Genomic DNA, 27,986 nt, shown 5'->3' on the forward strand with positions numbered 1-27,986 from the left:
CTGTTTCTTTGGCGTATTTATCTGTGGATGATGTTCAGCACCAGGGACAGGTGTGTTTGTGTGTTGATGGTGTTCAGGGACAGGTGTGTGTGTGTGTGGATGGTGTTTGCAACTTTTGATGGATTTTTACGTTTTTGTGTTATGTGAGAAAGTATTTTTTTGATAATCTGCATGTTTTCACAGCTTATCTAAGTCAAAATAGATGCGATCACAACTAACTTTGCCCTTATTGAAACTAAGAACATCCAAAATGATATAGTGGGCTTGATTCTAATGAAGCCATTATTAACATGAATATCCAAGCCTTTTGAGTATATTTATAAGTTTTTTTTACCCTAATGTCATTTCTAAAGCAGTCTAACAGAGAGGAATTTCTTTTCCCTCCAATTTCAATGAAAATGAAGGAATAATCAGTATAAGTGATTTCGATGAATACACTTCCAAGGAAAAATAAGAGACAAATTGAAGTGATGAACTTTATTGCTCGACTGTTGCACATGAAACAATGTATGGCAATAATGATAACAAATTAATACAGTAATACTCCTATAGATCCTTTTAGTCTGATAGCGCAATCGCGTTCAAACAAAATCGACCATGTTGGATGATTAGCTGTTTGATCTCCACATGACTGTATGGGGGCCGTCCGTGGAGGGAAGGTGTTTTATTCAGAACCAGGTGATCATATGATAAGTTTGTCGAACAATACTGAGACCAAAACAGCTCGCTTGGCCACGCAGGTAACTTTGATAGCGCCGTACTCTGTTCTACTCTGGTTATCATCCTACATGGCGCACATGGGTGACGTAGCATGTGTTTTTTTATGTTCGAGAAAAGGACCTATTCTAGGAAAACTGAAAACTATGACTAGGGGAATATATATAGAATGGTGGATTGACATGGTTAGTTTGCCTTTAGGAAGAACGGTATGGGTTATTCTACCTGACAGTATGAACTTAGTTCAATCGAACAGAATGTGTCGAGTTGTTACAATAGCTTCAAAAACTTGTATCTTATACAACTCTTGTGCAATAAAGCTCTCACTATTGTAAGATATCAAATGGCAGATGCAGACAATGCATGGCTAGCTTCTGGTAGTTACATGTTTGTGTGCATGTCCCGATAAAAGCACTTTTTATAGGGCTAAATTTTTCATGAAAATGCCTCAGATGATGTGTCTGATACTCTAATTTTGTTGCTTTGCCATGAATAACAGCCTAGCAAGCCATCAACTTTGCTGAAGATGTTATTACACATTATCATGTTTTTTTTTTCTCGATTTCGAACAAAAACGAAATGGGGGGAATCTGATAACCAAGACATTGAAAAGCTCACATCTGTCAACCTACATCTGCCATTCAACGTCTTACATGTTTTAACACAAGGCCCTGTTATTTCGATGATGTGGATGACATTTTCAGTGACTTTTGTTCATTTCCAAAACAGACCATGTAACGTTAAATTGTACAACAACAAAAGTTAATCGGAATTGTACATGTATGTGATAGACTGTCAATTCTAAAGTGAAAGAAAAAGATGTGCAAGAACAAAATGAAGAATCTATAATGACTGTTCGATATACCATGATACTATGTGTGTTCAGTCATTTTTTCACCGTACATAATGAAGCTGACTTTTTGTTACAAATTTGTTTCTATACGCACACCTGCATCAGTTTTGGGGTTCCCAGAGGATGCCATCCATATTACCAAATCAACATGGCCTTACATATTGGTGACAAATATAAATAGAAAATGTAAAATATATAGTGTGAATATATATATTGAGAAGTAATATAGATACGCCAATAGCAGTTACTCAAGCAACCGGACAAGACTTTGGAAACGGTCAGGAGGTAGCATCCACTATATGAGAGAGAGAGAGAGAAATGGTTTATTATTGCCATTGACATTAAAAACATTTGCAGCACATTTACAAAAGGCTGAATTGTCGTTTTTTCACAGTCAGTATTTCAACCTCTAACTCAAGTTAACACATTTAAAATGATCGAGTGACAACATAACATCTACTGTTTACAATAACTGGTCAGCTATTACACAAAAAAAGATTCGCTACTATTCACAAATTACCCGTCTTGGTTCAGGAGCTTTACACAGTATGGTAATGTGCTATTAGCGAAACAAGAAGTTCTACACCGGAAGTGAGAGAGTTTGTCTTTGTTTCTTAGAGACCTCTTGTAGTGACACTACCTCACGTCAGTCCTACAATGCTACCTGAAACGTCTGACAAGTTTCAAAGTCATATCCAGTTGCTTGAGTAACTATTATTTGGCATACATACAGTATTCTTATATAGTAGAAGCCGTTTAATTGCACACCCCATTTGCCAGTGTACTTCATGAAATTATCCGGCTGGTGCAATGATGCAAAGTTATCCAGCTGGACCGCACCGGTTTGGGATTTGGGGATTCCGTGCAGTTGACAGAAGTGTGCGTTAATCCGTTATACAACTAACTGGCTTCTACTGTACAGTTATAGTAACACACAAAAAAAACTTAAAATCAAACCCTGAGTTAGTAGATCTGGAAACATGTTAATAGTGACTAAATACAGTAATACTAACGCTTAATTCTAAACTTTTATTACTCTACTTATCAGTCGTCATTCTTCTATTTGTTATCATTTAGCTGTGATAGTTATCAAATGTCAGTTGCTGCATTTAGTCAGTTGTTATTCAATAGTACTGGTATGTATCTGTTATCATTTATTTCTCACTATAGTTGTTCTACTTATTAATTGCTTTATATTCACTAAGTATTGTTTATTAGTTTCTTGTAATTATTTTTCCTTTGCTAAGAAGTTATGTTTTCAGTGTGTGTGAACAACATAACTTGAGAAGCCTTGGGTGGATCCTGATGATATTTGGTAGGTGGGTAAGGGTCACTAAATGGAAGGGCCCCCTAGCAAAACTTCTGGTTTAGATATCGCGTGTTCTGGACATGCTGTGGCCATGATTTTTGAGATCTAGATGGCTCATGGGGCAGAGAGTAAGTGCTGTAAGTTTGGGCCCGCTGCACTTTTGCCTAATCACTTGCAGGTGGTTTCCAATTGGCTGCACATGAAGGCATCAGCTAGTACTGAATAGAACTATTTCAAACTCAAAGTCACCCAAAACACTCTCCCTGTTGCGAAATTGAATCACCGGAAACTTAACTGTATGTACAACATTTCATGTACATGTACTTCATGAACATTTTGGAAGTAACATAAGTCATATGATGTTTGGACTGATATCATGTTACATTATACTAACTATTCAAAATTGTGATATAATACACCATACAATGTACCTTAAAACCTTATGCAGAAATGTCTATTTTCTAGCAATAAAGTACTCATACTAACATTATAGCAAGGAGGTTATAGTTGGACAAACCACCAAAAAAATCTTTAAAAAGTATAGCAGGGACTAAATCTGTTTCTGGTTGTATATCCACTAAGCTCATGGTATAACACAGCAAGTTTGTACTGAAGAGTGCAAGCTGCATTTTCCTAAAAGAATAATTTGATCCACCCACACTGGTGAAGGACTCCTACTCTTTTTGATAAGTGTGGTGGGTTCTTTAACTTGCTCGAGGTGTGGCTCTCCTCAAACACGGGACCTCCGGCTTTTCGTCCAATCCGATAAGGCAACAGTTTGGTCATATTTAGTACGGGATGGGTTGTTTTTCTGTGTTATTAGGATACGACAATGAACAATCATCTCATTCTGACTAGCAGTTGAAAGTCAATTGAAAGAAATGGATTCAAGATTTGGTGATTACTTGTAGAGGTTTTGAGTGAAATCCGTCACTCTTTTTCAGCGTTAGGCCATGTTGATTTGGTTCTATGAATGGTATCCTCTGGGAACCCCAAAACTGATGCGAGCATGCAGGTAAAAAAAGTTTGGCAAAAAAACTGCGATCATTATGAAATCTAAGTGGTCAGGAAGGTTGAACAAATGCCTAATAATAGATTCTTTCACTTCTTCTTTGTCTTTGGAATGTTCTTTTGCATTGTATGACAACAAAAGTGTCCATTTTGTTGGGATAGTTTTTTTTTTTTGCAATTTGCGGCATATGTGCCCATTTTACATCAGCTGCTTTGTACAATTTACAGTATGGGCGAGAACTTCTTTTGGAAATGGACAATTTATCTTCACTTCAATGTCATCCACGTGATCAAATCAACATGGCCTTAGTTTCAAACTCCGGTAGTCCGGTGTGCTACCTAGTTTCGGGGCAGAGATTGAAAATGTCATGCTTTTTTCCTAGCCATATTGAAGGACACACTGACTAAACTCTATGGATGACATCCACACGCACATTGAATTTTGCGTGTCTTTGCCTCAAAAAGACACAGTGGCCACATTAACATCAGAGTCAAACCAAGCCTGGGAAAGAATGGACTCAGGTATAATGTTAGTTCACCTTTATCCGCAGGGTAACCTATATCCAATTTGATCTTAAAACCTGGGTTTTAGGGAATCATGTCAGTTGAAGTCGGTGGATGTTAGTTTCAAACGACAATATCTAAATCCATCGTCCATCGACTTGCTTTAATTGAAATCCATAGACCCTGGTTTCAAAACAACGGATAAAGATTATGCCGCAAATAAAAGTGAACCAGTCAGTTAACAGTACATGTATGTTTTTTTTAGTTTTGTGGTCTCCAGAGGATGTCATCCATAGAATTAAAGTCGTGTGGCCTAACAGGACCTAATCAACCTAAGAGCATTCACTCTCAGCAGTGACCGCATCTGTAACACAGATGTAGGTTTTTCTATCCATCGGCTTCACACATTCCTGGAGGTACCACTGCCAGCGCTGAGTCTTCTTCATGTAGACACAGTTCAGGTCGCTGGAAAATATATCAGGCAAAAACAGTCACATCACCAGCTTGAGATTAAAAAAAAGCTTAAGTTGCATCAGTAAAATGGGGGGCAACCTCCCTGATCTGAAGATGCGATGGACCCAGTGCCCTTCTCCACTTCTAAGCCCTGGGCCACACATATGTGTAAGCACTACAGCAGGGGGCTAGTTCCCTGCTAGTTCCCTGTATCAGGTAGTGGTGTGTGTTTAGCAACTGTGTAAGTATTGGAAATTAGGTGCAGAAAGTCTCTTTTGCAAGAGGAATAAAAGATCTTTATAACGGTTACCATTCCTGAAAAGTGGGGAATAAGCAAACAAGTTTCACGTTATTGACTGGGAGGGGGCCAAGGTTATAGATCGAGAAGACAACAGACGGATCCGTTGGATTAAAGAAGCAGTCTGGATAAGGAAGTCCACCCCAGTGATGAACCGGGACGAAGGGGGGTACAAGCTGAGCCACGTTTGGGATAATCTTCAAAAGCGCCACCTACATCGGCTACATATAGCGGGGAGAAGCAGAACTCCAGTTAGAAGCTCTGAGGAAGATGTCTGACAGACATCGAAACATCAGCAAGTGAGAAAAACTGGTTGTGTAAAAGAAAATTCCTATGTCCTATGATCTACCAACCTGATGAAATTATTTTCGGAAGTTTTATGTTGTCTTACCCGTTGTTCATTGCCGCTGCACCAGAAGCCCAGTTGGTGTAGCCGGATGGATCGTAGGGAGTGCCGTCCTCCCACACGAACGTGCCTTCGGTGTCTTCATCTGACAGACCGATCCACACGCCACGCCCTCTCCCATTGTTGCTACAATCAACCATAGATGAAAGAAAAGATATAAGCATGTCCGCATGCATTTCAGTTTTACTCTATCAAACTGTATTGTATCGCTAGAGTTTGGGCTATAAAAGAAGTCTTAAAAATGAAAACTTAAGAAAAAATCCCTATCTGTAGACCCTCATTTTATCAGAACAAAAACATGAAACACAGCATTTTTCCTTATAAGCTCCCTCACAAAGCTCAGTCATACAGTCAACGCGTACTAGAACACTTTTCCAATGTGATTCCTTAATGTATGATTGAAGACTACAGAAACAAAACGCAATAGAGTCATCGCTAATATCCGTGGATAATTGATTTTTCACACATAGTTAGCCCCAGAGATAAGGATATAAAAGCCTGTTGTCCATCAACTCTGTCCAGCTCTCCTCCTAAGTTGTGACTGTTTATTACCAGGAATCATAAGAGGAACACATAAGAATCACAGTCTACAATTTGCAATAAGGAAACTTATCAGATATATATCCTCTAAAACAAACATTAGAACATGTCTGTCTGACTGGGGGAAAAGGCATGATACACACAGGAGATTCTGATACATGTATCTCCTCTTTTGCATCAAGGAGGTTGTGAAACCTCCTTGTTTGCATGCTGTGCTCCTTGTTTTCTCCTGAATTTCCAGTGCTTCGACTATTGAACTGAGCTTGGTGGAAACGCATTACAAATAGTCAGCGATATGAATCATTACCTATACCAAATGTTACATCTGTTGTTAAACAATGCCAACTACTCCTTGGCGGCCATTTGGCTCGTAGTAGAAAGCCAGCCGGAAAACTCTTGTTCTGGACACCTATTTTCTCTATTAAAGAAACGTGTTGGTCGCCCAAGGCTAACTTTGAAGAAACTTATTGAGTCAGAAACTGGTCTGGATGGCCTGGAACTTCTCAAAGCGATGAAAGACAGACTGTACTGGAAGTCAAACTTCACTTGCTGCACCTCAGAGGATGACTAATGATGATGATGATGAACTGAGCTGTGGATGGGAAATTTAAAATGGCCTTACTTCAGGAAGCGCCGGAGACCTTTGACCAACAACTCGTTGTCCTCCTGGCTGCGGATGTTGAAGAATTGCGTTCCGTCTTCGGCGCAGTCGGCTTTCGCATCAGGATAGTCCAGGCGGCGTGTGTTGAATTTGAAGCACCTCTCCTCGCGACGTTTGTAGGAGGGGGGGCAGACTGCAATGACAGTGCAAATATTTCGTTTTATGGTGTTACCTTGGTTCACGCGTGCACTCACCAGTACACACACACTCACTCACACGCACGCACCCAAGCACACATAAAACAAGAAAACAATTCTAACATCACAAAACCCACACATAATAGAAAAGGAGGGATCTTTCGTCTTCCAATGTCTTCGAAAAAGTAGTCGCACCCAATAACCCAGGATCTAGAGTTAGCTTTTACTCAGTTTTAGACTAGAGTAGACACTTGTGATATTGTTTTTACACTGTTTGAATCTATCATGTTACCTCAATTAGCCCACGGGCAAGAATTTGCAATAAACTTTATTTTCACATATACAAATATACATGCGCGCACACGCACTCACACACTTACGTGTGCAAGCCCAGCCTTGTTTTACTAAAAGCAAACAGACATGCACACAACACGAACGCACACACAAATCCACACAAAGACTGTGACACCCACACACATGTAGACACACACACACACAAACACAGTGCATATTCTTTCCAAACAACAAAGGCCCAGAAGAAACCATGGCAGATGCACGGAGAAAGCTTCTCATCACAAGCATTTTTTTTCGTCATGAGTATACCAGTTTAGCTCTCAGCTCCAGTGGCCGCTACTCCAAAAGGGGAGAAGAAGAGCACGTCTGCTCACCTTCTACAAGCATCACAATGGCTTACTTGTGATCAACTCAAGAAGCAAGCCCACACTCAGTGAGCCGACCAGGTGTACTAGGAGCACACACTCAGCCTGCTACCAGATGACCCAGTGCCGGACTAACTACAGACAACATGCTTTCTTCCCCAGAACTGTCAAAAATTTAGAAGTGGAACGAACTCCCAGCACAGGTAGCCCTCAGTGCCACTCTAGACAGTTTCAAGTTACAGATCTAGTTTCCTTCCCAACCTGCCCCCCCTTCCCCCCCCTTCCGTCATAACACTCGATTTTTGCCCACGCTTCGCAGTAGACTTTCATACTACAGGCAGCATAATCTTCAGCAGGATGAAGAAGGCAGCGCCTTAATTGAAAAAAGAGAAGAAGAGTTTAATTTGGATTCCTAAAAGGTTGGTTCACGCATGCGTATATTTTCAAGTGCATATGAGGTTCATGAAAGTCTTAGCCTGGTTTACCAGGCTCAACAGGTAGCTGGAAAATATAGCCAGATGTTGGCTGGTCGCAAACCATTCTCCTCGGCCAACTTACTCGTTTGGCATCTTATCTGTTTAATATATTTGTCCAATTGCTACAGTAACTATTTTTCCAGTCACCTATGGAGCCTGGTAGAGGCTAAGAATGAAGCCATCTTAGGGCGCGGTCACAAATGTCGTGCGACGTCGTACGATTTCTAACTTTATGTGTTTTGGGGACAGCCATGCATGTTTCCTTCAGAGTACAGCTGTCTTGCAACACAAAAGGCTGTTTTGGACCCTTGTCAGTGGTTGGTTCGGCCACACCTCCTCCTCCTCACCGGTCCCATAGCCTCACCGACCGTAGGGCCGCAGCAATCGTTCATTCGTTCGTTCGTTCGTCCCATAGCCTTTTAATCAGCCGCAGGCTGGTTAATTAGCCGTAGGGGCAGCACAACGCTACATGTTATGTAACGAAGCATCAATGCCATCAACATAAGTTTTCCATCTTCGTCTATCTTCGGCCAAGGTTTCTAGCTGATGTACTGTTTGTCCCGACCATTCTTTCAAGTCATTAGTCCACGTCCGTCGAGGACGTCCCCTAGGTCTTACACCCTCCGTCCTACCTTCAGTATGGTCACAACCTGCTTGGAAATCCTACCACATCAAAATTATACGACGTCACACGACCTATGTGACCGCGCCCTTAAAAATGCCTTTGCAGTTCCAGAGCAACCTGCTAGGGGGCCAAAATATACACCACATATTCCTTATGCCACACGCTATCTGCCATCCAAAAATCAAGACCATAGCACATCCATTTCAAAAGATCCAAGAAACGAATTTCTGCAGTAGTACCAAGATCATGTACCAGGGGGCCCAAAATTTACCTTGACCTTTGTCTTCCCAACACCTACCCGCAAACCGAATATCATTGTAATTCATCGAGAGGTGCTTGAGTTATGCTCACTACAAAAATCCGGAGACACAGACAGACACACACACACACACAGAGACACACCCAAAACTACATGTATATCTTCATTTTTCATGGAGATAATAACAAAGGCCATGTCATACCTAACGCTGGGATCTCGCCCTCAGTAGCCAGATCAGTCCTCCGATACCAGCGACCAGGAGGCCCGGGCACCGCTGGGTCGGTCCATGCGGGCAGGTTGTACAGGTCGGTGGTCTTCGAGTAGGGGTGAAGTGAGTAGGCGTACCGATCGCCTCCGTTTATCCCAACCTTTAAACAAAAGACAACGCAGGCCATGTCATTTTTTTTATTTCGGCACATGCCATTGAATGAAAGACCTTTATTGTTACAAACTAACAGAATTAAAGAAAACTTCTCTCCTTTTAACGTCGCAAAGCCCACACGTTACAGAAAATGTGGGATCTTTCGTCTTCCACTGCCTCAGGAAACGAAGTCAAACCCAATAAGTTACATCCTTAAGTTAGACTAGAGTAGTCGCTTAATATACTGTTTTTTTGTGCTTACCATTATTTGCCTGTCCTTTTTCTTTTGTCACGTGCAATTAGGCCCCGGGCAAAAAATTGCAATAAACTTATTATTTATTGGTCACAAGACTTTTCATTCATACCCCGACCGGCTAGGTACAGGCCGCTGATAGTCTGACGTAACAGACTTCATATCCTTTAATACCGTTTTCAAATACAACGGAAATAGGTTACCCCACGGTCACGGATAAAGGTGAACTAGCGTTACATGAAGTAAAGCAGGTATCTCACCGACGTTGAGCTACATTGGCGGAGTCGCTACGGCTGAGAGATTTGACAGAGTGCTCAATGATTTTCATCGATAATTTTAACACAAAAAAAGTCTTTTTACGCTTTTTATGTTTAAATGTTGCCAGCCTAGGAGCTCGAGTGTGCTGTGGCTACCGGTAGCCGGCCTAGGAGTGTAGCCAATGCACACTCATTTGCCAGCTTTTGATACTTAATCTTATGCTACCGTAGAATCTGCTTAATCTCCAAGCAGATCCTAGGGTAGCATAAGATAGTATCAAAAGCTGGTAGAGGAGTGAAGCCGGCTTAGGAGTGTGTTTCGCTACATGACAAATGGACACCTCTTGACTGACTACACACCTTGGCCAGTTTGGTACTATCTTATGCCATTGTAGGATCTGCTTGGAGATTAGGATCTGCTTGGAGATTAATAATGTCCCTACCTGTGCTGGGTTGGGCCCTGTACCAGTTGTCCCATCTCCGCCGCTGCTGCTGCCCTGTAAGAACTGGATCTGGTCGTAGTTGAACAGAGCGAAGGACTTGCAGCCGTCCGTGATAAGCACCAGCTGGAACGTGTTCCGCTGGAGGAGAGTTTAACATGTTTACAAACTCTCTTCTTGTTTATCTCCTAGTCACCAAAATAGTTGGTGCTTTCCTGATAGATCGATTGTTTTTATACATGGATTAGATTTTGATATGTGACTTCTAATATATCATTATGTTAAGCCTACAAGTGATACGTAATGGACCGATCCCAAAACCCCGCCCCCTGTTCGATCATGGTTCTATTTCGAACACCTCCGTCAAAAATAGCCATTTCTGTCCCACGGGGGCAGTTTTTGACGGAGGTGTTCGAAATAGAATATGGGGTTCTATTTGTTCGATATGGCGTTCGACAGGATCGATCCATTCAGCCTCCCTCTGGCTGCGGTGTATTTACGAAATAAACCATTAATCATAATCCTGGTCGCACTTTTTTGCTTTGGACTTACCAGATTGAGACCACCTCCTGTTGCTCCATAGATTCCGACTTGGTGCCAGGTTGCGACGTAAGCCCAGGTTGCCACGAAGCTTCCATGGTCGGCGGGAAAGGCTGTCTGGATTTCCGTGGTCGCTCTGGCCAATATAGCGGCATCAGTTGTTTCCCGATGGTAAATGTAACCAGAACGGCCACCATTGCTGGTCTTGATGTCGGTGAAGAAAGCGGCGAGGACTCTGTTGCGGGACACCGGGAAAGTGTTTGTTGTGTAACCTGTGACCGCGCTCCTAAAGGAGATGTCTCCATTGGTGTTGACCTGGAGAAAGCAGGGGCTCAGGACGTTAAAGATAAGGGCACAAACCACCGTACGTGCAAATTCGTGCTGTCTTCGTGCCAAAATGTGGGCAATCTTTTGGGATCCGTAAGTGGTAAGTACCGCCTCCGTACGAACTCGCAGGGAATCCGACGGAAGTTGGAGCACGCAGACACGCAGTAGAACTTTACGTGCAGGCAAAACTTTATGTGCCACAAAGCCAACCGCCAAAGACCGAGGAATGTGGAGGCATATCCCCGAGGCCCTTTGCTCCCGAAGGGGCAAAGAGGATTAAGTCAAGTCAAAGTAAAAAAAAAGACAGGCATACTAGCTTGCAAATACATGCACGCCTGGTTTGAGTACGGCATACTTACGTAAAGCGCACTGTAGGAGTTTCCAAAGAACGGGAACGGGGTGCTGAGGCTCTGAGCGCCCGATGAGCTGTCATCAGCGGCAGGGTCCAGAATGTCTGCAGTACCGGGCCCGTACGGGTAGAAGGCTGCATTGCTCACTGGAGTTATCTGCAAAAACAATTGAGATCGATCACTTAATGAAGAAACGAGATATTGAAACAAATGACTTTTGCTGCAGTACCTTACAAAGCCGCAAGGGGACCGATTATCAAACTCCACTTTCGTGGTTTTCCCGACCTCACAGACCTACCAAATATCATCAGGATCCGTCCAATTCTTCGAAAATCTCGAGTTATGCTGTACACAGATAGAGGCACATACAAAGAGAAACATGCCGAGAACACAACCTTCTTGGCGAGGGTAATAAACTGTTCTCTACCAAAAACACAATTCATCCATCCGTTATTGAGTTATCTGGTTCCCACCACGCACACACACACAATCACTCTCACACATACACACACAAACAAACACACACACACACGCACAAACCCTAGCGAAAAATATAACCTCCATTAATATTTGATGGACTCGTAATGATAATAAAGAAATGGAAAGATTAGACAATAAAGGACATCGCTACCAGAAATCGGATGTAGTAATTAAAAGTAAAGCTGTAATACCTGTGCCGATGCCACCGCCAGGTACCCCAGCAGACACGAGGCCAGAAGGAACTGTCGCATCTTTCCCATCTTGTCGATTCTGGGGTGTGTTCAAAAGAAAAGAGAACAAAGTTCCGTTAGTGAAGGTTAGACCTCCAGGCAATAAGATACGCTGAAATGCAGTTAGGCCATGTTGAATTGATTAATATATATGGATGGATGACATCCGCGCACGCATAAATTTTCGTCCATTTCCAAATACAAAAAAAGGCTGCCGACCGTACTGTATTCGTATAAAGCAGCAGACTCGTATTAGCAGATGCGAACTGCCAGAAGACGAGATGAAGGTAGCTGAGAAAGCTTGCAGAACTGTGTCAGGCAATCATGTAATCAGATTCGTTTGTCTGTTTATTTGTTTTGTTTGTTTCTTTGTTTGTTTGCTAACTGAAAATCTAACTTCTCGAAGCTCAGCGAGAAAAATCCGTTAGTATCCGATTAAAATGACATCCCACTGAGTTAATTTCATTTAGCCAACAAAATTCAAAACAAGGTCACACACCAAGTGGCCCAAAATCGACCTTGACCTTCGTCTTCCCAACCCCTACCCACACATCATATATCATTGTAATACATCCACAGGTTCTAGACTTATGCTGACCACAAATATCCAGAAACACAGACACACAAACAAACAGCCATGCTCCATTTTTCATGGAGGTAGAGAAATAATGACATACTGCTTGATTACGGGCGCTTCTCTGAACTTGGACGATGTGCAGACCAGCTCAGAAATAACAGTACTAATAGAGAGTGACTTGCCGATGCAAGAGGAGTGGTTAAAGTGTTCGGCTTGCATTCGGTAGGTCGTGAGTTCGATCCCCGGCAAAGTCATACCAAAGACTTTAAAAATGGTACATGCGGATTTCTCTGCTTAGCACTCAGCATTTGGGAAAGAGTTTGGAAGTTGAACACACACCACTACCAGTGGACTAGCCCCCTGCTGTAGTGATTCGCTGCACAAAGTTGTGTGGCCCAGGGCTACTGAAACGGAGATGGGTGCCGCCCTATGCGCCATCAGGCGCGGGAAGGACTTTGACTGATAGTGTGACTCATCTATGTGTTTATCAGAAGTGTTGTAGTTGATTACAGAAGTATGCATAATACCAGTGTGAGTCAGGCAGCAGGCCTTCCAAGAAGGCATGCATCACCAGCATGCTTTGTTCTTTGCTACCTCGCCGAAGGCAATGTGACAAAGCAAGATTTTTAAATCATACCTTTTGAAAAAGCTAAGACTCAAAGGAATGCATGACAAAAGACCTGTGATTACGTGAGGCCATCGCATGAGCTACTTAAGGTTCCCTTTCACTGCACTTGCGTCAAGCTTGCGTCACTGCGGAGTTCGTTCAAGGCGTCACTGTTTTCTATTTTTTTTTTTTGTAATTTAGAAATTGCGTAATACTTAAAAGTATGACTTAGAAGACAACAAAATACACAAAAAGTAATAAAATTCGTTCTTTATCTCTGAAATTCGTTGAGTATCATTAGAGCCCCACAGTGACGCAAGCGTGACGCAAGTGCAGTGAGAGTGCACCTTTAGTACCTTGCAAACTTAAAAAAAGTGCACAATAATTTTCCACGCCTTCGTTATCTCGCGGTCCAAATTCAGTGAGGCTATGTTGATTTGATTATATCGATGACATCCACGAGCGCATTGATCAATAAAAAACGTTTTACAACCATACTTTAAATTGTACAAAGCAGCTTGAATATAAACATATAATTCTGTGGATTGCAACAACAAACATCGAAAAACGTATACTGATGTCATAGAAGGTCAGAAAAGATGTGAAGGGACAAAAATGAAGAATCTATTGTACGGTATATAGAATATTCTGTGTGTTCAGCCTTCCTGACCACTTAGATTTCATAATGAAGGCAACTTTGTTTGGTAAAACGTTTTTTTCGCATCAGTTTTTGGGTTCCCAGAGAGTGGCCTGAACTGAAGAAAAGCTAACGTTACAAGAAAGTACGTCGTTGCATACTTCAACATATGGATAATATTACAGACATTTGTTAGACCTAACATCAACTCTCATAAGTCCACTGGGTGCCAGAATACCGCCACATGAGAAAAAGTACATGGATGTACAGTAATTAAATTGATATGTACAACATCTATTCCCCTATTTCACACACTTAACTTCTGTAGAAACAATCATAATTCCCAGTGAAACTAGACAAACCATCGATCATACAACATATCCGTTCTTTAATCTCTTACCATAAAGGAAAAGCGAAGAGAAGTTGGATTTATCTAACCGTAGTTTTACCTTGTATCTGTTAAACGTATTTCTTCAACATGTCTTGTTGTGACCTGTATAGCCCGGTGTGACATAAATGTGCCACAAAGGTCTTCATTCGTTCATCATAACCGGACAGACAAACAATACGGTGTAATCAACTTGTTCAGGCATGAGCCTTGATACATGTACTATCTTATGGCACCGTAGGATCTGCTTGGAGACTACCGACATATCTATCGTATAAATGCCTCTTCCCTTTTGTTAAAACAGGTGTATACGAACTCACAGCTGAGTTGTCATTATACAATGTTGCCAGTGGCTGTCATTATGCGTACAAACAGTGCGTCTCTGGTTAACGATACGGTGTAATTAACTTGTTCGGGCATGCATGAAAGGGGTTCTCCTGGGCTCTCGTTCGAATACTCCAGAGTTGTCGGGTGAGATTTATCCGACATTTAGACTACGACCATATTCCTGTTTAGATGCCGAAAAAAAGCTGTCGGTCTCGTCGGAGTACTCGGAGTTCTCGGGTGAGATTTACTGTGTAATTATTTTTTTGGGCGACCATAAAATTCCTGTTTAGGCGCCGAAAAAACTGTCGCCGACCAGATGTCGGCCTTCCTGACATCTAGAAAAACGAAAAACTGTGTATAAATCTGACCTAGGTCACTGATGCCAGCTATCATGTGGTAGTTTCGTACAAAGGCCACAGCAAGTAAATTTTATGGATGACAACCTATGTAAAGTGCGAAAATAATGAGATAGCGCGAAAAAAATAAGATGGGTAAAAAAATGAACATCATAAACGTCGTAACAAGAGTTCAAGTGACAAAACGTGGCATCACAACGTAACAAGGCATTCATTCCTGTTAAGAATAAAGAAGTGAACTAGTGTAGTAAAAGTGATACTAGTGTGGTGCACTGGTATCACTTGCCAAGCTGGCAACTACATCCATGGCATCCATATTGGTGGCACTTTTCCAACAAGTTTTACTTCTGCAACTATAGTCATGGCTACCCTCCTAGTGTCACTTCTACATGTATAATTATAAGGCTGTAGCACAGCATGTTTGCCCATTTTGATCTGACTATCCCCAAAGAGGAAAAAAATTCTTTTTTTTGTTTTTTTAATCACGCGAAAATTAATGAACGCGCTGATGTCATCCATAAAATTTACTTTCTGTGGCCTAAAGTACTTTGTCCTAAAAGCCTTTTCTTCATGTCACAGGTGTATACTGAAGTCACATTTCTGTTACATTCTCATAGGTTTCAAAATTCAAAAGTTCATTTTTTCCTCTAGTAGTGTAAGAGTCAGTGACTCAATGCTTTTACATTAGATGTAGTCTTTAGTAATCTAAAAAAAGCCAGTTTTGTTTTGCCAGATTTGAAACAGCATCGCGCATAGCCTTCGGCGAAATAGCAAAGAACAAAGCATGTTGGTGACGCGGGTCTTCTTGGAAGGCCTGGTGTTTGGTAGCCGCGGTCCAGTGGTTAGCGGCCCTGCCTCTGGAACCAGAAGCCGTGAGTTTGATTCCGGCTATGTCGCTCATCCGACATGCACGCTACCGGAAAGGGTTGCAGTCCTTAGGACAGGACGTTAAACCGTGGTCCACTGTTCATTGTGCTTGTCGAAAAGAGCTAGGGGAATTTCCCCGGTACAATGAACCCGTAAATACTGTACATAGCGTCTGTCCTCTGGTCACGACCAGTGGAAGACTAGCTCTTCAGTGAGCTAAAACTGGATCGAGACCACTTACTTTTCCTTTACTTTACTTTGACTCGTCCAGGTACTATGCATAAATCTGTAATACCCCTGTCACATTTGGGGAAAATCGATCGGACGACGACTCTGCGGCAATAGCCCGAGCCTCGCTTACAATGATAACTTTATTGCACAACACTTGTACAAGGTACAAAATATGGCTTATATGTGACAGGGACGGTTTTCAGGTGAAAAATACGCGCAACCCTCTGTTGATCTTAAACATGGCCGATCTTCCATCGATACGCCCGAAGATCGTGGATAATGTGACAGGGGTATAACAACACTTCTTCGTCAAACACACATACTTGTACGTACAGGTTTGAGGCTTACATGTAACATGTAACATCGGCCCACTTAAAACTAAGACAAAGAGCAACTCGGAGCGACAGGCGGCCGATTCTGCGAAATTGCAGAAGGAAAAAAAAGTACGCAAGAAAGAGTCTGGGGGATTTTTTCACGTTTTTGCATTCCTTTCATTCTTTCAGCACTGTATGAGTGTCATTTTCGTGCTGTCAATACAATACAATATGTTTGGCTGCCGGACTTCAAGAAACATTACAAAACAGAAAGCCCGATAAAAACGACTAAAAAACGTTCAAAAAACAGGCGGAGCCTAACCTCGCTTCGATATGTTAATGTAACTGCGCTGGAGCTATTATCATGTACGCAGCCCATATGGACGAAGCATGCCTTGATTTTTCTTTTTTCTCTTGAGAAAAGGTACCACCATGATAACCATTTGTTGAAACGTCTAGAAAACCCGCATATACTGGTGCATGAATAGGAGGTTGTACGTAAGAGAGACGACAAATTCCAGTTTTTCAAATGCAATCAAACTTATTCAGACTAACGTTAACCCACTTTTCGGACTACTAGCACTTTTAGCGCTCGTAAGAACTCCTTTTTCCGGCTTTAGAGGACCTTAGCCCATGTCGAAAATCAGCGCTCCCCTCTCTTTTTTTTTTACGTAACTTTTGGTATACAGAACATCCAAGCTTATTTGTAGCACACTTGAGTAGAGTATTTTATGATTGTAAATTCATGGATCCGGAACGAGCTCCAGGTCTGCTTACGTACAGGGGGTTACAAAAATAAAGCGCAGAAATTAGCCTGCTAAAGTCAAACACTTCATTCGGCTCATTATACGATGTACTTACCGAGTATCTTGTCAGACCGATCGTGGTGAGACCGTCAACTTAGATCGTCTTCTTCCTCTTCTTCTCGCGTCTGGCGACCCAGAAGGAAATGAAGAAAGTTGGAGTGAAAGGGACTGATATAGCCGGTTCACGCCCTCGAAATTTATGCAGATAGCTTGCTTCTCATTGGTGACCTACTTTGATCTTAACAATTGTTTGTGTGAACCTTTGTTTATTCATGAAAGCTCAAATCGGCCTGCAGGCCGCTCTTCATTGAGGTAAATATTAAACTCGATATTGTGCAGACACAGTCCTAACATTTAGCATGTCCAGAAATATGTCAACTCCGACTTTGTCCGGAAATCATACCCTTTCGCACAGTATGACCTACTTTGATCTAAAGAAAGAAGTTGTCAACAGGTGTTACAAAGTGGGCATTTGTCACCTCATTCTGACCTTTCCAAATAAGGTCAAAATGCCTTAATTTCATGGATGACATCCTCTGGAGACCCCAAAACTAATGCGCGAGGATGAAAAAAATCCAGCAAAAATGCTAAATAAACACCCAGTAATTTTTCCCAGGCTTGGTTTGTCTTAAGTTCACCTCCTGTAAGTCTGTAAGAGACAATCGTCGCCAGTTCAGTATATCATGTTTACAAAAGAAAAATATGTGTCTGTCAATATGAAAATATGTGCTGTGGTACCCATGAGTGTAGTGACACTAGTGAGGTAGTGACCTTAGTACATTGTGGTAGCCATGGGTGTAGTTGTAGAAGTGAAACTAAGCTAGCACACATAGTGTCTCTTTCTATACTTTTGAATACATGGATAAAAGGATTGTTGGTTTTTATACCATAGTTTTGTGGCTTCAATTTCTATGTTATCTATTTTGCAAGATAGCTCATGCAAATCGGCCTCACAAGAAGCCATACAAGTATAGGGATTACGTGCCTTTTGCCATGCTTTCCTTTATACTAGTAGTCTTTTGCCGTTTGAAAACCCTGTTTATGTTGTAAATGCCACATTTGCTTGTGCTGATGTCATTGAGCCTTCGGCGAAGTAGTAAATGACAAATTTAAAGCGATTTGATGGCATCTTGGAAGGCCTACCGGTTCAGGTGTTATGTATACAGTTGTAATTGTAACACTTCTTTGTCAAACATCCAGGTTGACAAGTCTATATCAAACTAAACTGGGGTTAACGCCTCAACGGTGAGGTTTCTTTCATAGAGCGAGCTTCTCTCGGAGATTGAGTGGAACTACCGCCTGTTTTCTTGTCAATGAATGGTTATAGACTAGACCCAGGTGACTTTCTGGTGAAGAATAATTTCAAAGATTCAAATATGGGTTAAAGTACTTTTTAAGCCTTCTTTCAGTATATTTCAACATGCATTCGTATACGGACAGCCCTAACTTCGATGTCTGCCTTCTACCCCTTTTCCACTAGGACTCACTGCGCTCTCTCTCGATCTAAAATTTACATGTCGCTCAACGAATTGTATAGAAAAGAAAAGAATCTTTTTACCCTTTGTGTGTTTTGTTGTCTTCTCGGTCACACTGTTACGTTTTGTATGATATACCCAGTGAGAAAGCGAAGGATATACATATCCTATTTAGGTCGCAGTAGGAGCGCAGCGCGATCGCCGTCTAGTGGGAAGGGGGCCTTCAGAGCATAGCACTTGTACACTACCACATAACAGCTGACATCTCTGACCTTGGCCAGATTTATACACAGTTTTTTTAGATATCAGGACTGCCGACATCTGGTCGCCGACAGTTTTTATTTCGACGTTTAAACAGGAATTTTATGGTCACGGTCTATATGTCGGGTAAAGGTGGACTCTCACTGCACTTGCGGCACCGGTGCGACACTGCGGGGTTCGTAAATGAGTCAACGAATCTAAGAGATAAAGAACGAAGTTTCTTCCGGTTTGTGTATTTTGCTGTCTTCTAAGTCATACTTTTGCGCAATATCTAAATTCCTAAAAGCCTACACAGGCTTTGACTCATTCTCTGCATTCTCGGGCATTCGGATGTAGGGATTGGGAGTGACCAAGTTAAGCCGGACAAGAAAGTCCGGATACATAAAGAACAAGTTACAAATGTTACCGAATTGGTGTTATCGATTTAAACGTTCTGTAGAGTACGAAACTACTACAATGCAAACAAATAGTGAAGATAAACGTTTTGCAGTTTTACCTGTCAATGCCGAGAACAGCCCGTGTAGATTTAGATGGTCTGGTATGTAGGAAGTAGGACTCGGAGCTGCCTTTATGCCTAAAATCTGGTTAGACCGGTGATTATGAATCACGAATGAACAGACTGAAGGAGATAATAGCCTTTTGCATATGTAACTATAGTAGTTTGTCCGTAATTAGATGGAAATTTCCAACAACTTAACGTATCTAGATAGTACTCGTGTTGAACGTTTTCATGTCACACAGCGACGTTACACAGGCCACCAGAAAGTTAAACCCGAAATGATAGGCATGTTTTGATTTATGATATTGAGAAAACTGTGGCTGCAAGTGACCACTCGATGCACAGTTCAGGGTTTTGTGCAAGTAAATTACCAGTATTAGGTCACGGGGGGCATGACAATTAGGGGCAATTTTGGAAGAATGTTTATATAATAGCTGTAACCAAGAGACCCATTCAAGTAACAGCCACCTGACGAGAAGAACAACTACAATTCTCAGGACCTAAGTACTTCATGCCCTACACAACTTATTTGGACGTCACAACTTATTTTTGCCATTGCCATGCTCCGCTGGGAAGATTTAAATTTTGACTCTCTGAAACACTATTTCCTGCATTTTGAGGGTAAATTTTCGCTGGCAGACAAAAGTTAAATGGCATATCTAATTAAAGATTCACAGGGATTTAGTGTAAGCTTTTGAGGGTGACGCCACACAACTTATTTTTGCCATGTCGAGCGCCGAAGGGGTGAGGCGTCGCAAGGGAAGTCCGGGAAAATTTTGAAATCCTTACCCCCTGAAACGCTGCGTCCTGAGTTTTTGTAAGAAAATTTTGATTTGATGGATATTATATAAAGCTAAATCTAATGACATTTCTATCAGCAAAAAAGGTGTTTGAGGTTGACACGTCACATCCCCAACATAATTTCAGCATTTCGAGCGCCAAAGGCACGAGGCGGCGCAACGGGAGGACCATGGAAATTTTGAAATCTTGAACCTCTAAGATGATATTTCCTGCATTTTGATAGGCAAATTTTGCTGCCAGACTAAGCTAGCTACCTTCAATAACATTCCTATTAACGACAAAAGGTGAGGGCGAGGCCCCCGATACATATTTTGGCTTGTCGATGACCGAATGTGAAAGGATTTGCAAGGGAAATTTTGAAATCTTGATCATCTGAAACGCAATTTCCCGTGTTTTGAGGGGCTAAATTCACTGGTAGACTACCCTTCGACTTATGAAATTTGGGAGGCCAAGCTACGATTTACGGGTAATTTTTAGGCTTCCGGTTTGTGTATTTTGCTGTCTTCTAAGTCATACTTTTGCGCAATATCTAAATTCTTAAAAATCGCGAAAATAACAAAACAGTGCCGCAGTGAAAGAACCCTGCAGTGCCGCAACGGTGCCCCAAGTGCAGTAAGATACCACCTTAAATCTCATCCGACAACTCTGGAGTATTCGGACGTGAGCCCAGGAGCAACCCTGTCATGCATGTCTGAACAAGTTAATTACACCGTATCGTTAACCAGAGACGAACTGTTTGTACGCATAATGACAACCACAGGGAACATTGTATAACGACAACTCTGTGAGTTTGTATACACCTGTTTTAATAAAAGGGACGAGGCATGCAACGTTATACGATAGATATGTCGGTAGTCTCCAAGCAGATCCTACGGTGCCATAAGATAGTATCAAAGCTGGCCAAAGGGAGTCAAACGGGCACCTCCGGTCGCATACACACTCCTAGGACGGCTTCACTCCTCTGCCAGCCTTTGATACTATCTTATGCTACCATAGGATCTGCTTGGAGATTAAGATGTCGGGTAAATCTCACCCGACCACTCTGAGTATTCCGACGAGAGCCCGGCGGGAGTCCCCGATGATTAGTCCCCGATAACTGGTCATGCATGTCTGGGCAAGTTACTTACACCGCATGGTTAACCAAAGACCAAGGACGCTGTATAACTAGTTACATAACGTCCTTGCAAAGACGACCTGTTTGTACGTATAATGACAGCCGCAGGCAATACTGTACAACAACAACTCTGTCAGTTCGTATACACCTGTTTTAAGAAAAGGAAAGAGACATGTATACGATAGATAGAGCTCCAGGTGTATTGTTTTTTTTTTTCAATTGTTCACTTGTAACACTACATGTAATACTAGTAGTACGTAGCCTTTAGTATCCCAATAGAATGCGACATTTAGCCCATATGGGCTAGGCTGGGTAACGTTACCATCCGGGAAGTAGTTCGCTCTTATGTTCGCTTCTGCTACCCAGCATTGCTCCGTAAAAAGTTGTATTCATGAAATCTAGTTGTCTGGAAGGCTAAACAAAGGACAAACACAGAGTATTAAATACCGAAGTTGAACAATAGATTCTTCATTTTTGTTTCACAGTCTTCTTCTTTGATGTAGGAATTGACGTTGACATTACTATATGTTTCCCGATATATTTTTCTTGTCATCTACGGCATGTATTCACTCCTCTTACAGCTGCTTTGTGCGATTCAAAGCATGGTGGAAAACTTTGTTTTATTTTTCAAACAGGCAGAAAGTTGATGGTCGCGCGGATGTCATCCATATAGTGACAATGACAATGAAGTTTATTGAATATCCATGCCCCATTGGGGCTAAATACAGTCAGTTTGATACAAAAGGTAGTAAACGAAAGTTAGTTATTATCATACACTATAGTTTACATGCATCTTATCTCGCTTTAAAACAAACGTAGACGAACTTACAGAGATTTTCTATTATATCGAGGTCAGATGATGACATAAGATATTTGAACATATCTTCCTTCGTTAGGTGTGCATATTATCAAATCAACATGGCCTTACTATTCAGTCAGGCGGGAGTCTGGTAGAGACTGGGGTCAGAGGTCTGTCCCTATTCCTCTGGATACAGTCCACATTTCCTGCGGAATTCTTGACCTCGTTCATGGATCCACATATTGGACACCCATTTACTTCCCACCAGCACAGGACAACCAGCATGTTCGGTCAGCATGTCGCCCTCCCCACTCTTCAACAAGTTGTACCAGAATGCGCCAGCTCCCTTTTCTGGGACTACTCTGGCACCGACTTGTGGGAAAACAGTCGCCCCTCCAGCTTCCACGTCACTCATATAAAACAGCATTGTAGCAATTCTGTCGCCTTCGTTGGGGTCCAATTCAAACTCCTCATCCTTTGTTGCACAATCAAAATGTGGTTCGTAGTGTCCGCCTATGCCATAGTTGATAACTTGTAACGGTTCTGCTGTCTCCATGGTGAGACCTGTCACATCCTCCACTCTCTGCTTAACCCGGTTGATCAGCCTGTGTTCCCAATAGTAGAGCCATGCATTCTTACTGATACGGTAGGATGAGAGTACTGCCCCTCCTGTAGTAGGATTTTGGGTTGCAGCTGGTTGTAACCGTGGCTGAGCCAGCTTTTTGATGACCTCCATTTCTGGATCAGACAGAATGTTGTGAAGGACCCACAGCTTGGGCTTGTCGAAGACCTGCTCCAGTCTTATGGGTGCGAGCAGCAGACGCGGGTGGTTGTTGTTGGTGAAGTAGCGGCACTTCAAGTGTTTCACCCTCGAGGGGGTAATGTTGAAGATCTCTGGTTGATCTACCTGACAGAGAAGCTCGTATACCCTACTCCCTGGGTCGTAGTCTTTGGCTAAATCACGCTTGTATTCTCCCCGCTCTGTAAACCCAACGTCTTCCACTTCATCCTCCTGGGGTGCCACCAGGTTTCGTGACTTCTCCATCTCTTTCGTCAAGAACTTCATGTGGTTGACCGCATTACTGTGCTCAGGATTAACTCTGAGAAGCTCCTTGGTAGCCTGGTACGCACGCTCAATGTTGTTTAGTCGGTAACTGGCATAAGCCAGATGATCTAGAATAGCATCTTTGGTGTGTTCAGACGTCGGGTCGGGCTGGAATCTCGCCAGCGACTCTTCCATCCACAGTGCTACGTGGTAGTAGTCCTGGTCGTTATATGCCAGAAGTCCCACCTCAAAACAGTCCTCTGATGACAACTCTGGACTCTTCGTAAAACCTGTGTCTAGTCGAGTAGCAATAGCTATTTCACTGCTCATCTTGCCATTAGCGATGTTCTGTGTGGAAAGGTCGTACGTGTCCTGCAGGCGCAACAGGGCTATCCCTGCACCCATGTAGTCCTCGAATGACGGGAACGACTCCTTTACTTTTGACATATTGTTCAGGAAATGTTCTGCAGTATCCTCCTGTATCCAGGCCTCCAGGAGTGGCCACTCTCGAGTGTACCTTTTTACCAGAAGGTAGGCATTGACTGGGTGGTGCAGGTGTGTGCTGGGTTCCTCCATAGCCATCTGGGACACTTTTTTCACCCTCGACTGAAAGGTTTTGATTCTGTTTAACTTGTCCTCCTCATGCTGTATGTACTGGTCTAAGGATTCCACCAGGTCCTTCTCCATGTGTACCAGGTACTCCATATCACACAGGGCGGTGAAGACCTCAGCATCCACCGAGGTCTGCACCAGGAACAACAGTATGATACCCACCGGTAGCAGCGCCATTGGTCTTGGCACAGACCAGTCCGTGACCAGTCGAACCACATAGCTCTATGCGCATCCGTTCTGCGCAGCCCTCTCTTCGATAGGTCAACGCCCAAGGACGTTAACGTTACATAAGATATATTAAACGTCCTTGCTTACTCTGGGGTCAGACAGGACTGGTTAGCTAGCGAGTTTTGTTCGGGGGATCCAATGCAGTCAACCCGCCGATCTCACAATAGCGCTCCGGGGAGTTTAAGTCCGAAGGAGTTATCGCTACCTTGGGAAAATTTTGTGGATGGGACTAGGTAAAGGTAAAGGTGAAGGGAAAAGTGCAGGTGGACATCCTTCGAGCTGAAACTCCCCCGAGCGCTAATAGGAGATCGGCAGGCCTGACTGTCTTGGGCCACCGAATGAATTGCCCTAGCTGCCCGATCCCGGCTGGCCCCCAGGGTAGTCCTTGCTACACCGAAGCGCAGTTTATCCTCGTTTGACCCCGTTACATAAGTGTAACCATCTGCCAGTTGTGCAACAAAACGACCTCAGACCTACATATATGTTTATTGCTTGTTTATCTACTGTGGCTTTGCCCTGTACAATCATTAGACATTTCGTGCATTGAAAAATGAAAGAAAATGACTTACTTATTTGGGTGCGTGTGCTTGTTATATACCATTAAACACCACGGAAATTATTTATACTATGCCTCAGGCATGTTGTGAGTTGATACTCTTCTAACCGACCACCTGTCCAAATCGACCCGTTCATAAATACGAATTGAATAAACACACAGACAGAGCAAATCATCATGGAACTTTATCAAACAACAGTTGTAACGGGTACATTGTATTGTAGTAAACTAAAAGTACAGAGTTGTCGGTAAGCGTTTTACTTTGCATACAGAAAGAGTGTACAGAATACACTGTGTTTTTAGACTAACAATACAAACATGACACACATTGAAGCAACTGGATATGACTTTGGAGACGGCCAGAAGTTTTAGACAGCTTCTGCTTTCTATCTGTCAGTGACATTGGCTTTGCCATGTCAATTTGTCACATTCTGTCTGAATGATACAAAATAGATATGATCGATATTTAGAAAAAATTATTGATTAAGTTAACGTTAATTCTCCCACATTTTTCTTGACTCTTCTATCCCTCCGCTCAGATGTTGAAGAGTTCCGTCCCGTCTGCGGCGCAGCTGGATTTCGCAAGGAGGCGTGTGTAGACCGTGAAGCACCTGTTATCGCGAATGGTGTACGAGGAGGGTCAGGCTGCAATATCAATAGAATATTTCATTTAATGGTCACCTTCAAGTCGGTACATGCACACACAGAAACACAGTTGGTCGACCCAAAACTACATACTGCGACATACAGTATTGCAACCTGCACGCACGTTTTGTAGACAAGGCGGCAAATGCTGGCCTTTTGCGGAAATATTGTCAGCAACTTCCAGACTTCTGTGGAGCCTCGTCGGAGGTAACTTTATTAGAAACCAGGCGAAAACTAATGCGCGCACGGATGTCATCCATAAAATTAAGTCGAAAAAAAAAACCGTGACACTAATGCACATCAACAACTTTGCAACTTCAATTCGAACAAAAGAACCGAACAGAGATTCGAGAATAGCTGTTCGAATTTTCGACAGCGGTGCACCGAAGCGAGTTCGAATCGTTCGAATCGAACTATGGGCCCGACAACGGTTTGGATCTCCCGAAGGCCGATCTGATCCGACCAGAACTTTCGAGGTTCTTCTTAGGCTTTTCCATCACCATGTTTGTGCCGAGACCAATGATGGTGCTACTGGCAGGTATCATACTGTTGTTCCTGTGGCAGGCCTCGGTGGGTGCGGAGGTCTTCACCGCCGTGTGTGATATGGAGTACCTGGTACACATGGAGAAGGACCTGGTGGACTCCCTAGACCAGTACATACTGCATGAAGAGGACAAGTTAAACAGAATCAAAACCTTTCAGTCGAGGGTGAAAAAAGTGTACCAGATGGCTATGGAGGAACCCAGCACACACCTGCACCACCCAGTCAATGCCTACCTTCTGGTGAAGAGGTACACTCGAGAGTGGCCACTCCTGGAGGCCTGGATACAGGAGGATACTGCAGAACATTTCCTGAACAGCATGTCAAAAATGAAGGAGTCGTTCCCGTCATTCAAGGACTACATGGGTGCAGGGATAGCCCTGTTGCGCCTGCAGGACACGTACGACCTTTCCACACAGAACATAAGCAATGGCAATATGAGCAGTGAAATAGCTATTGCTACTCGACTAGACACAGGTTTTACGAAGAGTCCAGAGTTGTCATCAGAGGACTGTTTTGAGGTGGGACGGCTGGCATATATGGACCAGGACTTCTATCATGTAGCACTGTGGATGGAAGAGTCGCTGGCGAGATTCCAGCCCGACCCGACGTCCAAACATACCAAAGATGCCATACTGGATTATCTGGCTTCTGCCAGTTACCGACTAAACAACATTGAGCGTGCGTACCAGGCTACCAAGGAGCTTCTCAAGATAAATCCTGAGGACACCCATGCGGCCAACCACATGAAGTTCTTGACGAAAGAGATGGAGAAGTCACAAAGGTCACCCCGGAAGGATGAAGTGGAAGACATTGGATTTACAGGGCGGGGAGAATACAAACGTGAGTTAGCCAAAGACTACGACCCAGAGAGTAGGGTCTACGAGCTTCTCTGTCAGGCAGATCAACCAGAGATCTTCAACATTACCCCTTCGAGGGTGAAACACTTGAAGTGCCGCTACTTCACCAACAACAACAACCCACGTCTGCTGCTCGCACCCATAAGACTGGAGCAGGTCTTCGACAAGCCCAAGCTGTGGGTCCTTCACAACATTCTGTCTGATCCAGAAATGGAGGTCATCAAAAAGCTGGCTCAGCCACGGTTACGACGAGCTAGAGTCGAAAGTCCCACTACAGGGGAGGGGGAACTCGCATCCTATCGTATTAGTAAGAGTGCATGGCTCTATGACTGGGAACACAGGGTGATCCGCCGGGTTAACCAGAGGGTGGAAGACGTGACAGGTCTTACCATGGAGACAGCAGAACTGTTACAGGTTGTCAACTATGGCATAGGCGGACACTACGAACCACATTTTGATTGTGCAACAAAGGATGAGGAGTTTGAATTGGACCCCAACGAAGGCGACAGAATTGCTACAATGCTGTTTTATATGAGTGACGTGGAGGCTGGAGGGGCGACTGTTTTCCCACAAGTCGGTGCCAGAGTAGTCCCAGAAAAGGGAGCTGGCGCATTCTGGTACAACTTGTTGAAGAGTGGGGAGGGCGACATGCTGACCGAACATGCTGGTTGTCCCGTGCTGGTAGGAAGTAAATGGGTGTCCAATAAGTGGATCCACGAACGAGGTCAAGAATTCCGCAGGAAATGTGGACTGTATCCAGAGGACTAGCGACAGCACACCCCCTTATCTCAAGCCCTACACAAACTAATGTAGTGCCCTGTATAAAGTACAGGTTTCGGAACCCAAACTGCTGCATGCAAGTTATAGATTCTACCTGTTGTATTTTATCTGCGTATTTGAGAAGTCTTTAAGATGAAGTGTTTGGAAGTAGAGTTTGTGCATCTGTCATTCAAACAAAATGTCTTGATAATAAACTGCGAACATTGTGCTTTATATTACATGTTGTTGCATTGTATTCAAAACTCAATGCGGTGAAAATTGTTTTACATTCGGTTTCTTAAGATTGTGAATTCTGACATTCTTTAAAGAGGCAACAAGTTACAGTAGAAGGGAATTCAAGTACGAGAAATTTGTCAAAATGTGTACCTGTACATCGGTCAGCCACACGTAGGAGCTGAGAATAAAATTGTAGACTTAAATATGCACTGCTGAATGATATGCGGAACTTAGTGCATTACTCTGACAGATGAATAAAATGAAGTTCTCAAAGCTGATGATGTGGTCATGATTTTTG

General features: G+C 42.9%; 3 protein-coding genes across 6 annotated transcripts; 1 reads left to right on the top strand and 2 right to left on the bottom strand.

Moving 5' to 3' along the window:
- Positions 1 to 462: 462 nt before the first annotated feature.
- Positions 463 to 19,592, bottom strand: LOC118403833 (sushi, nidogen and EGF-like domain-containing protein 1). Of its 2 annotated transcripts, XM_035802687.1 has the most exons (10): positions 19,489 to 19,590; positions 17,312 to 17,381; positions 12,108 to 12,186; positions 11,446 to 11,592; positions 10,772 to 11,074; positions 10,223 to 10,360; positions 9,111 to 9,276; positions 6,714 to 6,885; positions 5,537 to 5,677; positions 463 to 4,859 (listed from the first exon to the last, which is right to left on the bottom strand). In XM_035802687.1, the coding sequence occupies exons 3-10, from the start codon at positions 12,174 to 12,176 to the stop codon at positions 4,727 to 4,729; spliced, it is 1,269 nt and encodes a 422-aa protein (XP_035658580.1). In that variant the 5' UTR covers positions 12,177 to 12,186; positions 17,312 to 17,381; positions 19,489 to 19,590; the 3' UTR covers positions 463 to 4,726. The 2 variants fall into 2 exon arrangements, with proteins under 2 accessions (XP_035658580.1, XP_035658581.1); XM_035802688.1 differs by lacking the exon at positions 17,312 to 17,381 and having other exon boundaries at positions 19,489 to 19,592.
- Positions 19,593 to 21,845: 2,253 nt separating this feature from the next.
- LOC118403821 (prolyl 4-hydroxylase subunit alpha-1-like) lies at positions 21,846 to 27,216 on the bottom strand. Of its 3 annotated transcripts, none has more exons than XM_035802671.1 (2): positions 27,082 to 27,216; positions 21,846 to 25,291 (listed from the first exon to the last, which is right to left on the bottom strand). In XM_035802671.1, exon 2 carries the CDS (start codon positions 24,037 to 24,039, stop codon positions 22,384 to 22,386), a length of 1,656 nt encoding a protein of 551 aa, XP_035658564.1. In that variant the 5' UTR covers positions 24,040 to 25,291; positions 27,082 to 27,216; the 3' UTR covers positions 21,846 to 22,383. The 3 variants fall into 3 exon arrangements, with proteins under 3 accessions (XP_035658564.1, XP_035658563.1, XP_035658565.1); XM_035802670.1 differs by lacking the exon at positions 27,082 to 27,216 and adding an exon at positions 26,069 to 26,205; XM_035802672.1 differs by lacking the exon at positions 27,082 to 27,216 and adding an exon at positions 25,416 to 25,675.
- Positions 25,675 to 27,912, top strand: LOC118403839 (prolyl 4-hydroxylase subunit alpha-1-like). The gene has a single exon (XM_035802696.1). It carries the CDS (start codon positions 25,793 to 25,795, stop codon positions 27,458 to 27,460), a length of 1,668 nt encoding a protein of 555 aa, XP_035658589.1. The 5' UTR covers positions 25,675 to 25,792; the 3' UTR covers positions 27,461 to 27,912.
- Positions 27,913 to 27,986: the final 74 nt, after the last annotated feature.

This window comes from Branchiostoma floridae, chromosome 16 (assembly GCF_000003815.2).
Source record: "Branchiostoma floridae strain S238N-H82 chromosome 16, Bfl_VNyyK, whole genome shotgun sequence".
Classification (NCBI taxonomy): domain Eukaryota; kingdom Metazoa; phylum Chordata; class Leptocardii; order Amphioxiformes; family Branchiostomatidae; genus Branchiostoma; species Branchiostoma floridae.